The sequence below is a fragment of the Anas platyrhynchos genome, chromosome 13 (genome assembly GCF_047663525.1).
Source record: "Anas platyrhynchos isolate ZD024472 breed Pekin duck chromosome 13, IASCAAS_PekinDuck_T2T, whole genome shotgun sequence".
Classification (NCBI taxonomy): domain Eukaryota; kingdom Metazoa; phylum Chordata; class Aves; order Anseriformes; family Anatidae; genus Anas; species Anas platyrhynchos.
The window spans coordinates 11458722-11478368 of NC_092599.1; the positions used below are offsets into that span (position 1 = coordinate 11458722).

General features: G+C 44.5%; 1 protein-coding gene across 7 annotated transcripts in view; it reads right to left on the reverse strand.

The window, feature by feature from the left end:
• The window catches only part of CHCHD6 (coiled-coil-helix-coiled-coil-helix domain containing 6), a 122387-nt gene that overhangs the window by 66881 nt on the left and 35859 nt on the right, over positions 1-19647 (reverse strand). For 6 of the 7 annotated variants that reach the window (XR_011812439.1, XR_011812441.1, XR_011812440.1 and 3 more), the window contains one exon: positions 17385-17468. The exons of the other annotated variant lie outside the window; for it this stretch is intronic. Coding sequence is in view for 3 of the 6 variants with exons in the window: in XM_027467501.3 (XP_027323302.1) it covers positions 17385-17468 (84 nt within the window). In the remaining 3 variants the exon portion in view is untranslated. The remainder of the gene's footprint in view (positions 1-17384; positions 17469-19647) is intronic. 7 annotated transcript variants of the gene reach the window in all.

Genomic DNA, 19647 nt, shown 5'->3' on the forward strand with positions numbered 1-19647 from the left:
CCTTGGGAAAGGGGCACTGACTTCTGTCCCAAAGTGGGGCTAAAGGAGCAGCAGGCAGAGGGCTTCCAGCGTGGGCAGTCACAGAGGGCTCTGTGATGGGGGGCCTCTGCTCACAGAGAACAAGTCTCCAGGTATCCTCACCTACACAAGTTGAGATGCAAAATTTCCTTCGTTCCACTGTTCTGCCCCATCACGCCGCGGCCGTGCAGAGTGTTTCAATGCCGAACAAAAACCTAGGACTTATAATAAGGTTGCAAATGAGGAGCCCCGCCAGGAATCACCGCTAGACTTCTGGTGACTAGAGCAGAGCCACCTGCTCCTAAAGGCCGCTCGGCAGCACCGAGGGGTGGTGTTTGCACTTGAAATGAAGACTGAGCTGCCCATACTCTTAGTGAAGTCCTTCAGCTTCATAAAATGATATTCAGCCGCGCAGTAAAACAGAACTTTCAACACAAAATTACAAGACACCGACGCTGCTTTTAATTTACTCTCGCAATATTTGATGCTTGAGATAAAGTGGCAGCTCACAAAGAAAAAGTTGAACACGAGACCTCAACTATTATTAAATAATGCTCCTGGCAGTCTTAGTTGCAGAAATAAGTTTAAAAACATGACCAAAGGACACCATAAGGGCTCAAATAACAAGAAACAAAGAAAGAATGAATGAACCACCTAAAATGTTTCACTTCTCTCAATAAAGCTGAGCCTTAGGGGAGCCAACTCCAGAACATCAGAGGTTTGTCATATGGGGAGAGAGCTCTCCAGAGAGGACAAACAACCTAAACAAAGAAATGTTCGTTTGAAAGATTTTCCCCTGCTATTAAACGATGGTTCGTAGCAAATAATAAAAACACCGAGAAGTTATAAAAATACATAACTAGAGCCTAAAGACCAACAGAGCCATTTTGTTTTACGCTGCTGCTTTCCTACAACAGCTTTGCTGCTATGCCCTTGCTCCCCACTCTTCCCAAAAAACCCTGGGACTAAAAATTCCCTTTCCAAAGGGAACTGATTTTACAACTTAAAGCTAAATTTGGAGTAATTTTAATTCAGCATTCCTCCGCTGCTGCAAACACACAGAGAAACTCCGACACTCGCAGCTACATCTCACTACATTGCCCAGGTCTTTTCCACAACACACAGCAGAGGAAGCAAGAAAACAACACAGCAAAAGGAGTTCTCAAGGCTATTTCAGGAGGGAAAGTAATTGAAGCATAAAGAGAAAACCCTGCCAGCTCATTCTCACACTGACATTAAACCGCATTCCTTACAACTTCAGCAAAACATGCACTACTTGCGGTAACACGTAAAACAGAAAACCAAGCAACGTGAGCACGAGGAACTAGAAATGAATCAGATTTTAGGCAAAATCCTTTGTGAACATCAAACAACAGCAAAAAAAAAAAACAAGACCGGGATACAGATTTCTCCACCAGGTTCAGGCCGGGTCAATAGATCAGAGCGTGTTTGGATTAAAGAAAGAAAGAAAGAACAACCACCACAGCTATCTTCAGATATTTTGACACCTCGGAGTACAGAAGCTTGTCAGTGGTCACAGTGCTTAAAGATACAAAGAGGATTAGCAGCTGTTGAAACGCTGCCAGCCTAGATGATTGCTAGCGATACCTCTGGTGAAACGGAGCGGGCCAGCGGAGGCCTTGACAAATGCTGCAGACGACAGCCGGGGGATTACGCGGCGCAATCTGCCTCGCACCTGACAGGCACATCGCCTCGAGCCCCCTCCTGCTCGGCAGCTTCCAGCAAACCTCCAGGAACGAGCCCCAGTGGGGCCGGGAGGAGCACGAGCCCAGTGCTGTGTCACGGGGCAGGCACAGTGTGCCCCAGGGGAAGGGAGAGAAAAGGGAAAGGAAAGCAGAGGGTACTGCTCTGTATCCAACATCAGCTGGAAGACGTTCCAGTTCCTCCTTCCAGCTGCTTCTGAAGGCAGAAATAAGACCTCGTATCTCCACAATGAGCTGGTACAATTGCTGCCCGCCTGCCTGGGGACAGGGAACACGCACGTGCCTGGGACACGGTGGCTGCTGCGGGCAGTAGCAGAAAGGTACCCAAAAACCTCAGTTAGTGCAGGTGTTGGAAATCTGCTCGCATCGCTGCCGAAGGGAAGCGAAGGTACACCCAGGGCCCCAGACTTGCCCAGGCTGCTGGTTCACACATGCCATAAATCAGGCTGTTCGTTCTCATCTCTCCGAAGCCTCATGCAAACGGCTCCTAACAGGTTTGAAAAATTACCCCGTCTGCTCGGACCCCTCCCACAGGTACGCAGGCAGATGAGCTGAAGCGATCTTTTCGCCGGCTGACCCCTTGGATCTGTTGCAATCAACCTACACCATCAATCACTGCTATCGGCCTTGGTCCAGAACGGGGAGCTCGGGAATTTCAGGACACGTTGCAAGAAGCAATCTCTTCACCTCCTGAGCTCGCTCCTCCCGAGTTCCTGCTCAGCCCATTTGCTGGGATCAGCCGGCGTTTAGCTAAAAGACACCGCTCGCGTTTTCTCATTCCTATCAAGCACAAGTGCTCATACACACAGAGGCTGATTAACAAGGAAGAGAAAATTGCATATAAAGCACATCAGAAGAGCACAGAAGCCAAGGGTTAAACTGCTTTTATGAGAATTCAAGTGTTTTTTTTTTTCTCAAAAGGTAATAAAGAAGAGATGCAAGCAACTACAGCTTGCTGATAAGGAGAAAAGATTTTTTTTTTTAGCCAAAGCCAACTTCTAAACACAGCCCTGTTGTTTGCTGTTCATGTGTGGGTTCATCCACTCCTCCCGCTGAGACCAATAATGAAATGAGAGCATTGAATTTGTGTCATTCTATTCTTTCCTTCGGCAATAGGCTGTGAGATCATAAATTTTGGATTAAGATTCAGAGACGCCAGAAAAAGAGCAATGTCCACAGTAACAACGCAGGGAAGTTAAACTAGTTCTGGGCAGAACTACGTTCCTGTTCGAACAGATCTTCTCATGAATGTAATGTTATCTTGCAATTAAAGCAAAATATTAACTCTGTAGCATATCTAGACAGCGTCTCAAAGATAAGATCCCACAAAATACCAATCCTCACGAAAGTTTAAGGAGGTAGATCTGGAGAGACGTGCCACAGCCAGGTTTAATGCGTGGATAACAAGCTAGACACAAAAAGGTCAAGCTACTGGCCCTGCACCACACACTGAATCAACAAGGCTACACCCCAAAAACTGGGTCCCACGCTGAGATACACCATCAGGGTGAGAATGGGTTTATAGTCCCAGACCAAGTCTGCACACCAGAGCCTGACTGTCTCCACGCAGGTACCCTGGAAGGAGCCCAGTAAAACACGTACCTCATGGCAAGACGATAGCAGCGAGACGAAAAAGCTGCGAGCTTGGGGAGCGCCTCACTGGAAACGTGCAGAAAAGCCTCGCATTATCTTCACATCAGAAAGACAGCCAACAACATTAAGAAAGTATTACTATAGAAGTGATTAAAAGGCAAAGAAGCAGCAAAGAAAAAAAAAAAAAAAAACAGAATTAAACGCTGCATTTCTATGAGATTGCTTCATGGCACACTGTTCTAAAAGACTGCAAATATAGCATTAGTAATTCTTTAAACACAAACTCTGGAAGGTAAAAAGCACCTTCAAAGAGAAAGGCCATAAAATGCCAGCAGGCAACCCATGCTTTCTGACAAGGACAGCACTAGCAATGTGAAAGGCCCAGATTAATGTTAAAACCGTGCCGGGAGAGCATCGCTCCGCTCTCTCCTAGCAGAAAGTTTAATATAGGAGCAAGAAGTCCTAGGTGAAGAATTCACAGTAAATGCCCGAATCAATTATACCTGACAAGTGCAGGTAAACAGGCTTCCCAGGCATCGATTAAACATCAAGGGTTTTCAGCATCTGCTTTGGAGACCTCGGAAACCCGGCTGAGCTGCGCAGATAACGCAGTGCCCGCAGCCCGTGGGCACAGCCAGGGCTGCCGAATGCCCAGGCTGGGCTGCAAAGATGCACCACCACTCATGGACTGACGTACGGGTCCTGTCTGCAGAGCTGTCACAACACCAGGAGCAAAGTACAGGAGCACAGGATGCTGCCTCTACCAGCTAGGTGTTGTCTGGGAGAGACAACGGCAACGGAAGGGGAGGAGAGGGGAAGAAGCGAGGTACAAGAATATCAGCAGCACCAGAGTGAAAGTTTCACTAAGAGGCTGACCAGAGCTCCAAAGGGGAAAAAATAGAAAGTTGGCAGTCATCAAGTACTTGTCATACATTTAAATATATATATATATATATTAAGTACATTTCCCTGTCAGACCCATCACGGAAGCTTATTTTGGGAAGAAACAAGGAGAATATTGTAGCTAAGGTTTGCTGCCATCACGCCAAAGCTGGGATTTGACAGAGCCTCCAGCAGAACTCCCACCACCTCGGACGGGAAGGCGGCAGCTCAAACTCCCTGCTTTTGCTGCTGAGAATATCCCTCAGCCCGTTGCCGAACTGCAGGCAACTGGCCCTGTTAACAGCTCCTGTCCCGTATCTCAGAACCTGAGTTGCATTCGGGACTCCATCCCTTCCCACGGCGGGTAGCTCAGGGAAGCAACGCGCTGCAGTCCCAGAGGAAGCCAGAGCAGGAGGAGGGACCCAGGGCAGAGAAACGTGCAAGAGGACTACAAAATACTGAAGCAAATGCATCACATCCACGGGTAAAGGGAACTGCAAGGAAGAGAGTCACTGTAAGAAACAAACAAACACAAAGCCAGAAGCACGCCAAAGCCTGCAAGTCCCACCCCCCTCCCAGGGTCTTTCCTCTACCCCCAATCGCAAATCACTCTCCATGTGCAGCTTGCAGTAAATCAAGCTTTGCTAAATAACCCCGACATGTGCGGGGCTGAGAACCAGCCAACAAGCAATGATGAGATGTCCCTGAAATGATTAAGGAAAATGCAGACATCTCTCAGGTTACGAGGAAGCCTGTTGTACTCTCCCCTCAGTGCATATGCAATGCTGCAAGCACTGTTCCGAAAACCTCTGATATTCAAAGGCTCATTTGGTTGACAAGGAGCCTGTGGATTCGTGGACAGATTGTCACACAAACTGTCAGGTTTTTAGAGAGACTATCAGACCTCTCTTTGCCTACGTTATGGAGCACATCAAAGACACAGAAGATGAACCAGACGCAGACTGCACAGATCTGACAGAATGGTGGGTGTACATATTCAGAATACTGTACTGCTGGGGGGGGAGGCTTAATGTGAATAATCAGGGGCTGAAAGTTCCAGAAATGTGACAGTTTTTGGCAGCGATTCTCATCTTTGCATTTATTTATCGAAGGGAGAGAAACTGCCATACTAGAGGCAAACTTGGGAGAGGAAGAAAAATCATAGCAGCAGCAATTTATTTTGCCACCATACTTTTTCTTTATTATTATTACTCCCAGAGCATTTTCTGGAGATATTTGTATTTTCAGGCAGGTTTCTCTCACTCTGCTTGCAGCTTCTCTCCCCATTTTCTCCCGTAGTAGAGGCTGGTTTAATGATTACAGCCAAAAAGACCGCTAGGACTTTACAGGTCACTGTACATGGTTAATGACACAGACAAATCCATACTTTCAGAAGTGCCCACTGGCTCGTGGCTCTGTCTGGAGATGCTCAGGAGCTCATTATTCAAAACTTCAAGCTCAGGTTACTGGTAATCAGCACATCTAAAAAAAATAAGCTGCACACACACAACCAAAAAGTAACAAAAGCCATTATAGAAAATACTAACCTTAAGCATTGGGGTCTCACTTTTTTTAAAAAAAATGGAGACAATGTTCACTTATCTTTCAGTGAGATGGAAATCTTAGTTAATGAATAGCTGGAAAAAGCTCCCATCTCCACAGCTCAAAAGTAGTTTTACTAGGATGACTCGATTTCATACCCCTTTATTAAAAAATACATAGACAAACATCATAAAGTAAGGATATATTAATCTTACAGCTGGAAACAACTTATTAGATGATTTCTACCAAGAAACATTGATTATTATATAAAAAGGAAAACAAAATACAATATAAAATGCTGCTAACAAGAACAAGAAAATGGAGTAACACGTATTCTTTGGGCCTGTCTTTACAATACCTTTGTCACAAAATCGCCTGTTCTCCCCGCAAGGCAGCAGCTATTCCAGAGAAAAGAACACCAGTATCATTTTGTATTTATTTTGCTATTCAAAATGGATTGAAATCCTCCCCACAGTAAACTGAAAATAAACACGATGTTTATCCTGAGATAAAAAGCCAAGGAGGACAAAGGAGGAGGGATGGTGAAAGGGATAAGAAAGAAATCAGAAAGTATTTGTAAGCAATTTCCTTTCCATCTTTGGCAGTCTCATTCTCTCTGCTTTTAGTGATCTTTTCTTTCACGTGGTTTTCAGCAGAGTAGTTTTGCCTCCTCTGAAGAGGACAAGGCATTGAAGAGACATCTCCGCAGCTGGCAAAGAGCTTGTGAAGTCTCCAAAGAGAAGCCCCTCCGAGCAGAAGGACCGCGGGCTGCCAGAGAGCTGAAAGGCACCTTCACAGGGGGGCTGCTGAGAAGTAAATAGTAACATGGAAATCAAACACCCCCGGGCAGAGCACACGGGTATGTTCCTCTGTCCCCTGATAGACTGCTCCCTCCCAGACAGAGGCTGCTACAGCCCCGGTACACGACATCTCCTCCAGCCTCGAACACCATTTGGGCACCACCAGCCTCGAAGTGCCCAGTACAGAGCCTGGGCGGAGGGACGGGATCGAGGCATTTCTCACTTTTGGCCCAGCACAGAATAATCATTTATTAACTTGACACCAGAAAAGTATCCCAGACTTAAGCTAAATCTGCTCGCCAAACCTAAGCCCTGAAGGATCTCTCACAGCAAGGTGTTCCACATGCAAACTGCACCGGGCTTTTTCTTGGGGCCTAAATGAGGCAGCAGTGAAAGGAAGCTCAAAGCTCCCAAAGAATTATTTTGGCATAAGCATCTGTATTAATTGGGGTTTGTTGCCATAGCTGATAAAGGATATTATAGGAAAAGACTTGGGAAATGGTGCTGTAAGTGGATTTTTCAGGCTCATAAACAAAATACTTTTTTTTTTTCCCTATAACTATTGACCAAGAGCATCCTGACCCTTCAGATGGGGGTGGCTTGAGCCCAGAAATCAGGTAACAGGAACATTAAGAGGGGACACAACTATACTTTTGCTGGAGACTGACAGGAAGAAAACAAGAAACCAAGACAAACACTGCAGACCTGAAGCAAAATCCTCTCTCCACAGAGCAAACGCTCACACACTTCCAACCCAGCCCTGTCCTAGTTTCACCTCGCAAGGACAACCTCGGTATTCCTCACTGGGACATGTGCTGCCTATCACAGAGAACAGCCAGGACACTTTTTTTCCCTTGCTGCAACAAACACTTGCCTCTAACTGGAAGAAGAGTTATTATCTCGGTGCCACCCAAATGACTGATTAGCCCTCAGGATAATGGCTTTTTGCTGCTGCCGACGGGAGCAGTGTCTGAAGGAATGACCTAAAGGTGAAAGGCCTCCCGTGCTGTTCTTAATCCCCTGAGAGGCCAAAGGAAATTTTATGGTATACATAGCTGCCATGAAAATGAAAGTTTAAAAATAATGGCTGTGTAAAGCAACTGAAGGTTCTCGATTCATACACAGGCCCAGGCGGGGACACGACACAGCAGTTTCATACAGCCGTACATGAGTCTTCTTCCCTGGTTCAGAAACCACGGCCCAGCCAGTTCAAGGCTTGCTGCATGTCGGGGCAAATTAGATGATTTCTGTATACCAGCCAATACATCATGAGACATCTCCAGGGGAAGAAAATCCAGGCACTCCAGGACTGACCCAGGCATGCGAGCTCCCAGCAACATCACAGCTTGGAGTTATATAAGCAAAAATGTGGCTTCTGTTGAGAAGAATGGGGAGGGAAGAGGAGGGAGGAGGAATTAAGCCTTTTTTCCTTATGAAAAGACCTGAAATGCAGTAATTGGGAAGGAAAAGCAAAGCTAGCTCTTCTCGTAAAATGACCTACTTATTACAAGTCTCCTTAAATCAGGGCTGAGGGCTTTATCTCAGCTCCTACATTTACTTCTCCCCTCTCTCACTCCCCCATTGCCCCTTGCAGACAGAGAAGTGGCCACCCGGCATTTTCTGGCTCTCGCTTCTCCCTGTGGTTACCCCCCGTGCAGGGCAGCTTCTTCTACCTGGTGGCTACTGGTGGGCACATAACGGGACAAAACTTCCCTCTCAGCGCTCGTCAGGGTTGGACTCCGCACATGGGTGTCTAAGACACGTTTATCTTCAAAACAATATAAACACCAAACAAAATCAGTCGTTAGTTTGGATTTATTTATAATGGGGCTAGTCTGAGAACGGGTGACTCGGGTAATCCTCATTAGAGTCAAGGTGTTTAATGGTGAAGGGAGATGGGAATCATTTGGGGACAGCAGAACAGGCAGTGAAACAAGCAGCTACCCCCCCCCCCCCCCCCGAAACAAGCACGCAAAAGGAACCCAGCAGACATCATCCCGGGGTCTGGAGATTGAGACAGGCAAAACAAACACAAGTTGTAGTGGTTCAAGACCTCACAGTGAGCCTGACGGTGCCCGTATATTTCAGAACATTAAAACATGTTATTTACAAGCTCCTTCTGAGTCATTCTGGGAAGGAGCATTATATGTTCAAGAAACTGGAATAGCTCTTATTTGTATGTTTCTCTAAAATGACTGACAGATGGGGGAAAACCTTCGGAGAAGAGGCCCTGGGCTGTCATGAAACATGTATTTAACACACCCACGGCAAACCACTAAACACCCTCACTTCAGGAGGTAAAGCCACTGTAAATGCAGAGTAGTCCCTTTTTAAAGCTCCATCTCTGGACTGCTTAATTCAGCACAAATTTGAGATGTTCTGTGGAGTCTGCCCAATTTTCAGATTAATTATTAGCTTCATTTTCCAGCAACATGACGAAAGCATATTCCATAAGGGCAAAGCTAGAATTTCGTGGACATTTTCGAAATGGACCTGGGTCTCGGTCTCAATATCGATGCCTTTTTTCCTGCCACACGCGGAAGGCACGCTGCGGGCTGAAACAGAAATCTCACATTCCCCAAAGTCAGGGTCTCATACAAGCGGATTCCGCACACAGGGAAGTTTTGTCTACCTGAAACAATTTCCAAGACCAAGTCTAAATCCGGAATGTCCCAAGAGGAACGCAAGCTTCAATCATCCAAATCCCAGCAGACACACAGACTCCAGCCTAAGGTCTGGAACATATTTAATCAATTCACTGTGCTAACTCTCCACAGTTTCATAAAGTAGCCAATACTTCAGTAACAGGGCCAAAAATTAATTGTACACTGGTTGGCCAATTACACAGAAATAACAGGCAGCACTGGTATTTATTGCAGCAGGATAATGTACTTGGTGCTAGGGTACAACTACACCACAGTAAAAAATAGCTGAGAGAGTGCGTGTGTGTGCGCATGTGCGCCCTGCTTCCCACCAGAAAGTAGCTCTGTCTTCACTGCTAATAGTGCGCCCTGTATGTACACGCATTTATAAATACCTTTCTGCTAATAAACAAGCTCATCAACAGCAAAAAGACAAAACAGAAGTCTACGCTAATAGGCAATAAGCAAATGAATGAATGAAGGGAAAATCGGGGTGAATATAAATGGGGGGTGGTATCAGAAATGTCAGGTAATGGACAAAGCTTCCAAAGAGAAGACAAAATCAAGGCTTGTTTTGCTCTTTTTGGACCAGACTGGACGCACACTCTGGTGCTCGGTTCTAACAAAGAGGCAAGATTACATTCTAGGTCTTTTTGTTCTGCCTTTAACAAGTCTTCATAGTGATACACTGATGAGACCAGATACCAGATTGTTATCTAAATTCAGCTGCTAAATTCAGTGTTAAGACACTAAGTTCAAACCACACGTTGCCACATTTATTTCACAAGTCGAGCCTGAGGATGGATTCCTTCAAGATGAAGCAGCCCATAAGCATCATTCTCCCTCTGCAAAGGTACTCGAAATGCCAGGGAAACAAAATCACCCGTGAGGCTCTGACAGTTCACCCTTCAGCACACAGACTGCAAATGCATCTCTCCACTAATCGTGGAGACTGAAAAGGAAGCAAACACTTAGTTGCTGTTTGCATAGAGGCTGCTCGTAATTTGATGTAATGTACTGTACATCAGTCAACACATATTGAAGAGAGAGCGCGCACGCTGCAGAGAAGGCAGAGAGGCAGCGCTGACATCTAACACATTTTATTTACCCTATTATAGATGTTCTTTGAGCTCATCAAATTACCAATCAATTTATCTGATCTCTGAAAGCTGGTGTACCGAGGTATATTAACTATTAAACTTTACAAGCTTTCAGCAAAACAACCATTAAAGGGCTGGATGGAGCACAGGGTACCCAAGTCAGCTCGCACGTTGGCCAGTGGCGACAGCGAAGCGACCTCTCCCTGCAGGCAGCGATGGAGAGGCAGCTCCTCGCTGTGCTCTTCAGCCCTGCCAGACTCCAGGGGAAAGGGGGAATTAGGGATGGATGCTGTGTGCCCTCCTCCTACCCTGTATGATGACATTTAATGTCTGTGAATAAGTGAAAAGAGGAAGAGGATGGGGGTCAGGAGCAGTTCAGACGGCGATTCCAGGTTCATTCTGTTTTTCCATTTTGTTCCTGCTCAGAAATTTAATTCACAAACAGGACAAAATCTTCCTAAATACAGTCCTTCTCTAAGGACCGAAGGCTGTGCCCTGAGAGACTGCTAGAGCCACCCGAAAGGGAACGTCACAGCCTCGGACGGACAGCCCAAGCACTGGGAAGTGATCTGGATGATTAGGAAGGATCTTATCAGCCCACTTCAGCAAACCTTACCGGGGATTATCCTTCTTGTGCTCAGAAGATGAAATCAACAGTTCGATGAACTGGGTGCTTCGCTGCATTGCTCCACTGGCCTGAAAGGCAAACCGCTTTTTTGGATCGCAGCTGTTGCAGGTTCACATAAAACTGCGGTTTTAGCGGGGGGAAGGGTTTGTAGCAGGCCTGAGATGAAATTTCAACAAATTCGGTTAGAAAAAAAAACAGAAATTGTAAATTCAGTAAGACTCAGTTATGAAGGAGGGGACAAGAACTACTTCCGAACAGCAGCAGCTCACGTGCAGCCCCAAGAAGTTACAGGCCATTTTATTGAGAAAATAAGTGGTGTCTTGGCAGGTGACACCTACCAAGACGTATCATCTCCTTTCGAAAAGGGCACTGAATCTTCAACTCCTACCGAGAGGGCAAGGGGCCCAGCTGAAGACTGACACCTTAATGCTGCTTTCTTTTTCAAACCAGGTGTGTGCTCTTCAGGTCTCGTGGATACAAATGCATCCGGGGATCCCAGCTGAGGAACAGATTGAATTCCCTGTGCCCTTCAACAGACACCCCCCTGCCAGCTTTGCCAAGGGCCATCAGTTGGTTCAGCCCCACAGAACGGGTTGAAAATCGATTGTGAAGAGCCCACATGAACAGATCCATCCTGGAAGGTTTTTTTTTTCCCCTCAGGGTACTGTCATTTTCTCTGGCAGGATGTTTATTGAGAGGAGTTACTGGCCAAAAGGCTCAGAAGTGACAGGGGACTCACACGCAGGGGTGGCCCTGGTGCATCTGAAGTGGGAAACAGCTCCAAGAACAAGCACCAAGGCCAACAGCAACAAGCTTATTTTGATAAATTCACCTCCTCCCATTCTTTATGCACGCTAAACGCCTTACAAACGCGAATTAAATGCTAAGTGCAAGGGCAAAAGGAGATTAATTTAACCAAAACAAACAAGGTGAGCACTACAGACAAAATTACAAGATTTGTGAAGCTGTGCAGAGAAAGAGGTGCAGTCTACCTTATTAATAAAAAATTGTATTTGTTTAATGCATTCCTTTCCCCCTTGCATAAATACACTACATCTTGTGAATGCTTTTGCTACGGACTGCTCTGAAAAGCTACGAGCAGAAAACGTTGCATATTAATGTACCCACTGCTCACAGTAGTCCACAGCCACATAATAAAAGATAACGTGGGAGCTGGAGCTTAGGAAAATCCAAACAAAGAAGAGACATCAATTTATAGCACGGAGTTCCACTTCATCTGCTGAGATTACCTCCAGCCTCTTTGCTGTTTTACGTGGCTCCAGAGAGCTACCCGGGTTTTTTGGTAGTAGCACCACCCTTACCTTTTGTGAGGTTAAAGCGAGTAAGAGGCCAAACAGCAAAACAAATCAAACGTATTTATCTGGGAGAACACATAAAACTAATAGGCCAAGTGAAATCTCCTGGTACCTGCATTTCCTTCTGACTGTACTTTAAGGATGTTTCTACCATTAGGAGATGGCAGAGCCACAAATACCCAGCATCCCGAATACAAACACCAGCTCTCAGCAGTACGTATGCTAACCAGCGCTACCGAGCTCCTTTCACCTCCTTCCTGCCCCTGCTTCTCAGTAACATATACAGGCATGAAGCCACGTCAGCTTAAGCTTCTCCAGGTGCATGTTTCTAAGGTTCTCCTTTCTGAGAGCCAGGCCCAGCTCACATCCCTTCTACCCAGAGGGACTCCACAGTACAAAGCCGCCTTCAGAGCAGTTGAGACAAGATCCACGTTTTGGGAAACAAGCCCAGATTACATGGATGACGTGTAAAATCACTCTGACAAATTAGAGTTAGAAGTTTAACCACTTCTACCAAATTACGCAGGTCTCATTACTGTATTACTTACTGGAGATTAAGAGAGCCAAACTGGAAATATCAGCCTGGAAGGGAATGTCTGCATCATCAGCTTCAAACTCCGCCAATTATACAGTCACGTAAGAAATGGTCGGTTCAAAGGATCCATTTCCTGCAATTTTCCCAGTTACCAAAATACTTCAGGCACTCCAAAACAAAAACTTCCAAGCAACCCAAGAGACTGAAACCCACAACTACAATCAACTACCATGGAAGATCAAGAGCACACCAGTATCCCGATCGTCTGCAAAGTATTTATTCAATAAAAGTTGCATTTGTTTGTTTTTTAAAAAAGTGAAAAGATCTAAAAAGCATCCACTGCAGGCAAAACAAAATCTAGCAGCCCTTCACACACCTACAATCCCTGAAAATATGATACATAAGTCCACCCTAAATAAAGGTGGATTGAGGAGAATATCTCCCAACAACGAAGGACAGTCTGGGTTCAATCCTAGGACAGCTGCTTCATGCACTCAGAAGAGCCGAGTGCTGCTAGGAGCAGTGGCGAGCAGCGTTGAACATTTACTCAACAGAAGTCAGAAATGCAAATCAAGCATTAGGTACCCCATAGGAAAGAAGCAGAACAGTTCTCATAAGGCTACCGTATAAATTTATGGTCCACTTGTATCTTGACCACTGCACATGCAGTTCTGGTTCCCACCTCTCAGAAAGGATTAAGTAGACGTGGAAAAGTTTCATACATGAGCAGCCAGGATGATTAAAGTATGGTAAGACTTCCATAGGGAGTAACTAAGAAGCCAGAACCTTTCAGCCCAACTGGAGAGGGCATCAGAAGATACGGCAGAGATCTACAAAACCATGAGGCAGGAAGGAGAAGAGGACTTACTGTCACTGATCCAGCTGTCATGAAGAAAGGACATCAAATGAAATTAACAGGGTCAAGCTTTCTGGTTCAAAACACGCAGAAGGAAGCAATTGTTCACACAACACAGAGCCGTGCCAGGAACTGCTTGCTACAGAATGAGCAAGAAGAGACTAGGCAACTCTACAGAAAATAAACAACCCACCTAGGATTAGTAAACATGCAGACATCTGAATCACAAATGACCACAGTCAGAAGCAGCATGAGGAACAAGTATCACACACACCTGCACTCAGTCCCTGGACATCCTCTTTTAGCCACTCAGGACCAGCACATGGAACTAGAGGCATTTTTGCTGTGACAAAGCACCACGTCTTACTTTTTCCAGGGCTTTAGTAGAAGATGTAGGGAAAAACTCCAAAGTTGAAACGCTGAAATCATTTCTTAATACATGCCCTTTTCTGTGAAAACTTTAATAAAAGACTGTCTAGAGAAGCCGTGTTTAAGGTCTCTTTGAAATAAGGTACACCCATAGTTCACCTCATGCAAAACTGAAGGCAAAGCCTTTTTAGCATTTCTATAGCTTTCCTGTTTCACAACGCTTTGCCCTCCCATTATAAGCTATTCCATCTTGCAGATGGAATAACTGAGATAGATGGGCTAAGTAATTGTTTCAAACTCCCCAAAGAGAAACAACTATTAGAAAATGAGGAGTTTTTTGCTTCCAATTCTGTGCTCTGTCCAGTAGATTACAGTACTCTTTTAGAGATTACAAACTAAAGGGATAACATATTCACACAATCTGCTGCATTCTAGGGAACTACTGAGTTCAATTCTGGTCAATACATCTCAAAGACAGAACTGCCAGAGGAAAAGGGCTCAAAGACAACCAGGTAGAATGAGAAACCTGGAAAAAAATCATACACAAGCAGAGGCTGAAAAAAGGTGAGGACTGCTCAGCTTAATGGGAAGGGAACAGAACAGAAATCTACAGATAATGAATAATGAAGAGAATTCCTTTTATCCCTTTCACATAAGGCATATGAAATGACAAAAAGTATTTGAAATTGGTAACAGAATTTATAGAGTACGTAGTTAACCCGTGGCACATAATGCCACGTGCTATCGAGGCAGAGAGCTAAACAAGTTCAGAAAAAAGTGGCTGAGACACATAGAAGAGTGCTGGCAGTAATCCAAGCTCCATTACAATGAATCAAAATACTGAATGAAAATAAACCGTTTTGCAGCAGGGCATGTGTCAGCCTCTGACTGACAACACTTCGGAAGACTTCTCTCCAAGTCATTCTCCAAGCATTATTTTTTTTAATTTTTAATTTACTTAGGGGATTGGGGATTATTTGCATCTTCCTGCTAAGTCTTTTAAACTGACCATTGTCAGAAGAAGAACAGTCTGCCTGATCCGGTGCAGCAGCTACTGCGTTGTAAGAAAAATGCTCCTCGGACATAATGCTATTGTTCTTAGCATCCTACCAGGAAGGTACTTGGTTGTCTCCATCAAGTGTGCTAAGGATCCTTTCCAAATGAATCTGCAGGACTTGTGTTCTTGAAAACAAAGTTATGGAAAAGGTGAGGAGAGGGGGAATTCTGACAGTCTCCTAGGAGGAGAAATTTTGGCTTTTTAACTCCACACTGAGCCATCACAACCATTAACTCCTAGCCCGACACCTCCAAGCTGTGCTCCAAATAACCATCCCCCTGAAAAGAGAAAGTGAATTGCTACTGCTGAGCTCCTCCTCACCTCACCCCGGTACTTTTTTCTTTAATAAATACATCATAAATATATCCGTATGTTTATATGTACATTTTTATATATAATAGTTGGAAGGTTTTCACACAGTGGAAGGAATAAATAAATAAATAAATGTCAAGGTCTGCGTGTATTCAACAAATAAAAGCAGAATTATATAAAAGCAACAGCTAATAAAAAAGATTGTTCTGCGCTGTGTTTTCCATCTTTCCAACCATTACAGGAATAAAATTATCCACAGAGATCGAAAACCTTTTTCAAAACTAATACAATTAAGCTTTATTACACTGTTTCAAGTACATTTCTCTCTTCTCTCTCCTAGCCCCCACCACCTCCCACTCCAATCCAGACTAACAGTTGAAGGCATTCTTCCACTTTATTACCAGCAAAATGCTAGTGTTTAAGGGTCAGAAACTATCTAGTGTTTCAAGAGAGAAAAGAAACCCTGTAATTTATATCTCCTTGCTTTTCTACACCTAAGAACTGGGAAGCAGTTTCTGTGCACCTCCACCATTTGAACAGGACCATGGCCGAGCACCTGACCCCTCCGAGAAGATCCTGCGCTAAAATATCCATCTCCTTGTTTGAAAGGTTACCCGTAAAAGGGATACAGCTCTGAAAAGGAAACGCAAAATGCAACAAAAGACCTCACGACTATGACAATGCAGACTGGACACAAACTTCTCCCCATTCCGCTGTCCATAAAGGACAGACACACATACAAATTTTCCCTGCGGTTTCCGCTTCGTGGGACCAGATCTGGAGAGAAGAATATAATAGAAGCACACAGCATGAGACCAAGAAATTGCAAAAATTCCCTTTGCGTATGAACATATGGACAACTGTGATAATTAGAACGATAGCTGCTAGATTGTTTGCAATTTCACTGAACAATCCCCATTATCTAGAAATAGAATTTAAAATCTGAATGCAACGCTGAGTGGTAGTTCTAATAGTTTATTTTTTAATGAACTGTACGGATTAAAGTGTTGCAAAATCGTATCACGTGAAATTGCTCGTGGGCATGTTTTAGCATCAATGGCTTTAAAAAAGAGCTGCATGGACAATCATGCAGTAGCAAGGAAGGAGAAGGGGAATAGATATCCCAACAGTTTGCTTCCATTTCTATAATCTGTAATTTTCCGGCGTTCTATATTCACCATCATGCCACATATTGGTAGTAAAGCTGATTGATTTCTCTGTCTCTTTACGATCCACCTTGTTCATTGCTTTGCATTTCTTTTTAGTCACATAACTACAAGTCGGATGTATGCAACTCCCTGTCAGGAGGTCTAATTGTTTCAAATTGAAGAAGATTATTTTCCACATTTATTAAAAAAACAAAGACTACTTACAACATTATTTCATTTTGCCAGGAAGTGAAAACCACATTAGTTCATAAGGAACAGCATGGCTGCTCCTATTTTTAAAGCATCAATTTTTAAAAACTCATCATGGTAAACAATTAAACAGAGAAGCAAATCCCACGTTTAGGGGAGAGATTCAAATCCCTAAATGGATTTTCAAAGGTCATTTCAGGCTTAAAAGATGCTTGACGGTGTCTCTTTAAATCATGTTCATTTCAGAGGCTTATCCAGCAAGCAGCAGTGTGCTGCAGCAACATAGTTTGAACTGTTGGGGTCCCCAGAGAAAAATTAATAATACGACTTTAATTCATATTTATAGCAAGATTTGTGATTTTTTTTTTAATTTAGCAAAGGATTTCTAACAAAAGGAATAAAAAACAAAGCACACCTAGCTTTCACCTAAACCCTGTGCTGAAAAAGAAAAGAGTTTGAATTACCGTAAACCTTTAAAAAAAAATCATCTAGTTTAAACAGCTTTTTCATTATTTAATTATGTAATTGGGGAGCAGATAATGGGTGGTAACAGTTCCAGGTTTCAGCACAATGCTTCTTGTTTCTCTGCTCAGATCTACAACTGATCCTGTTAGCATTTGGAGGCCACAAATGACAGACAAGGTAGCCTTACCTTCCTCTCAATGCGGGCCAACTGCTCTTTATAGAAGGCTTCTTGCCTCTTCAGCTCTGCCTCCCTGCCTTGCAGCTCCATGGCCTGGGAAGAAGAACAAAGAAGCATCAGTAGAAGAAGCAATTAAAGAGCGCGAGGGCAAGGAAAGCTCATGGGATGCAGGCTGGAAGGAACACAGAAAATCCACATTGCTCAGGCCAGGTGTACGGGATCCCTGCCAGTGGAACTGCAAACCTTCAGTGCTCTGGGTCTGAAACACTCCGAATAGTATCATACTCAAGCTCATTACCTTGTTTTTATTTCTCCTTTTTAACTGAAAACCTATAATTATAGAAGTGTGATTTGTCTGGACTTTACCACCATCTTTTTCAGAAGTCCACCTTAGCAAAGCGTGTTACATGAATCGTGATGTTTATTGCTCCACTTCAGCGTTCCTCACATTGCCTTAAAAATAAACCTCGAATCCTCCACTTCATCAACACTTGTTCCTTGGAGTGTCAGCAAACTCCTAGAGATATAACGCACCCCTACGATCACGACGGAAACACCAAACACAAGCCTACAGCAGCACTTCTGTAAGCAAAACATCCTCACAGCTCATGCTTGTGCTTTTACACACCGATATAAGACTGCTGCGACAATTACGTATTCTCTTCATGTGCTCTCTGCTCAAACACCAGAGCTCCTCTGTTTGGGTGATGCAGATTTGGAGGGGAGATGGGAGCCAGAATTTCTCTTCATTCTTCCAAGGTTTAAGTGTGGCAGTTCCACAACGGCACACTTGGTTTATGAAAACATCCTTAAAGCCTAACCTGGCCGTCATCTAGACAATGCCCATTTAAAAGAAAATCAAACCCCAAGCTGTGTTTCTAGCAATGGCTTTTGCCTTTCAGCTCTTTAAGGCCGGCAGCTCTTTGCGGCATTCCCACCCCTAAACTGAATGAGCATTAAGAAAACATGGCATTGATGGAACTGACCCAAGCTTTTTAAACCTAAAAATAAAAAGCAACAATAGCAAGAGGAACAGCACTTGTGTTTCTTCCTCTACCCCACCCCAAGATCTCTGGGGCCTCATAAGTTACCACCAGACAGAAGACCTTTCAAACTGACTAATAAGGCTGGTGTTAATGTGAACACACACCTTGCTAACCCACAGTGTCCCAGCAGCACTGCTCCTAACCTTAAATGATGGCACAGTCACAGAAAATGCTGGTCTGATGTGATAAAGCAGCTGGGACAGCAACATTCCCGTGCCACTGTTAATGCAAAAAATTCCATCTGAAAGCAAGCTGCCGTGTATCTCCTCCTTCCTGCTCCCCTGCTGATGGAACTGCAGTTGTACAATAGGGCTAAGAAGAGACGTTAAGCTAGACAGTGAGGGATGGTTGATGAGTAAATGAGTAAAGTACGAGCGCATGAAATAGGTGTTGGGGGGGCAGTTTGTTTTTAAAGGAAAAAAATCATTTTGGTTCTCACGTTTGTCATCCCAGCCAAAAGGGCCAGCGTAAGGCACAATCACTGCAGGCTCACATATAAATCCCCTTGCTCTCAGAGATGCTTGATCCATGGCAAAATCTCTGGCTTTTGTTTAACCAGAGCTGTTCTACATCCTCCAGCTTGCAAAGCAGCTGCAACAGCAGGCAGGGGGAGGCCAGGGCAGCAATGAGCTTCAAGGAGAGAGCCCAGCACCCAGCAACAACAGGGGCACTGCTAGTAGGCACTTTGTAAGTGCCAAAATTATTACCATTTTTCTCCTAAGAGAAACAGAGCTGTTCTTCTGCACCAAGATCCATCCGTCCTCCATACAGGACTAAGCAATTTCAACTGAAATGAAACAGACGCAAGGCAGCAGAGTGGTCTGGTGGATAACCAAAGGACCCTGATTCTCTGGCTGCTTTTCTGCATAACACCCATAAAATCAGATTACTGAACAAGTGCCTTGCATCTCCTTAAGGAGCCAACAACTAAGGAAAAGGCAGGAGAGTAACATAGCACTGTTCCTTCAGCACAACTCAGGCGGAAGGTGCTTTCAGCGTGAAGCGTAATACGGGGTGAAAACAGTCAAAGGATCAACTCCTAAAAACACAAGAGTCTCTTTAGTCTGAACAAATGAATTACGCAGCAGTGCTGATCTCCGGGGGCAGCAGACTTCTCCGGCAGCGTGAAAACAGTACACGTAACAATGCTGGTGTGCAAGAGCTCAGTACAGATACCGTGCTGCTTCCTAGGTAATCTCTCCCACGTTATCACCATTAAATTGCAT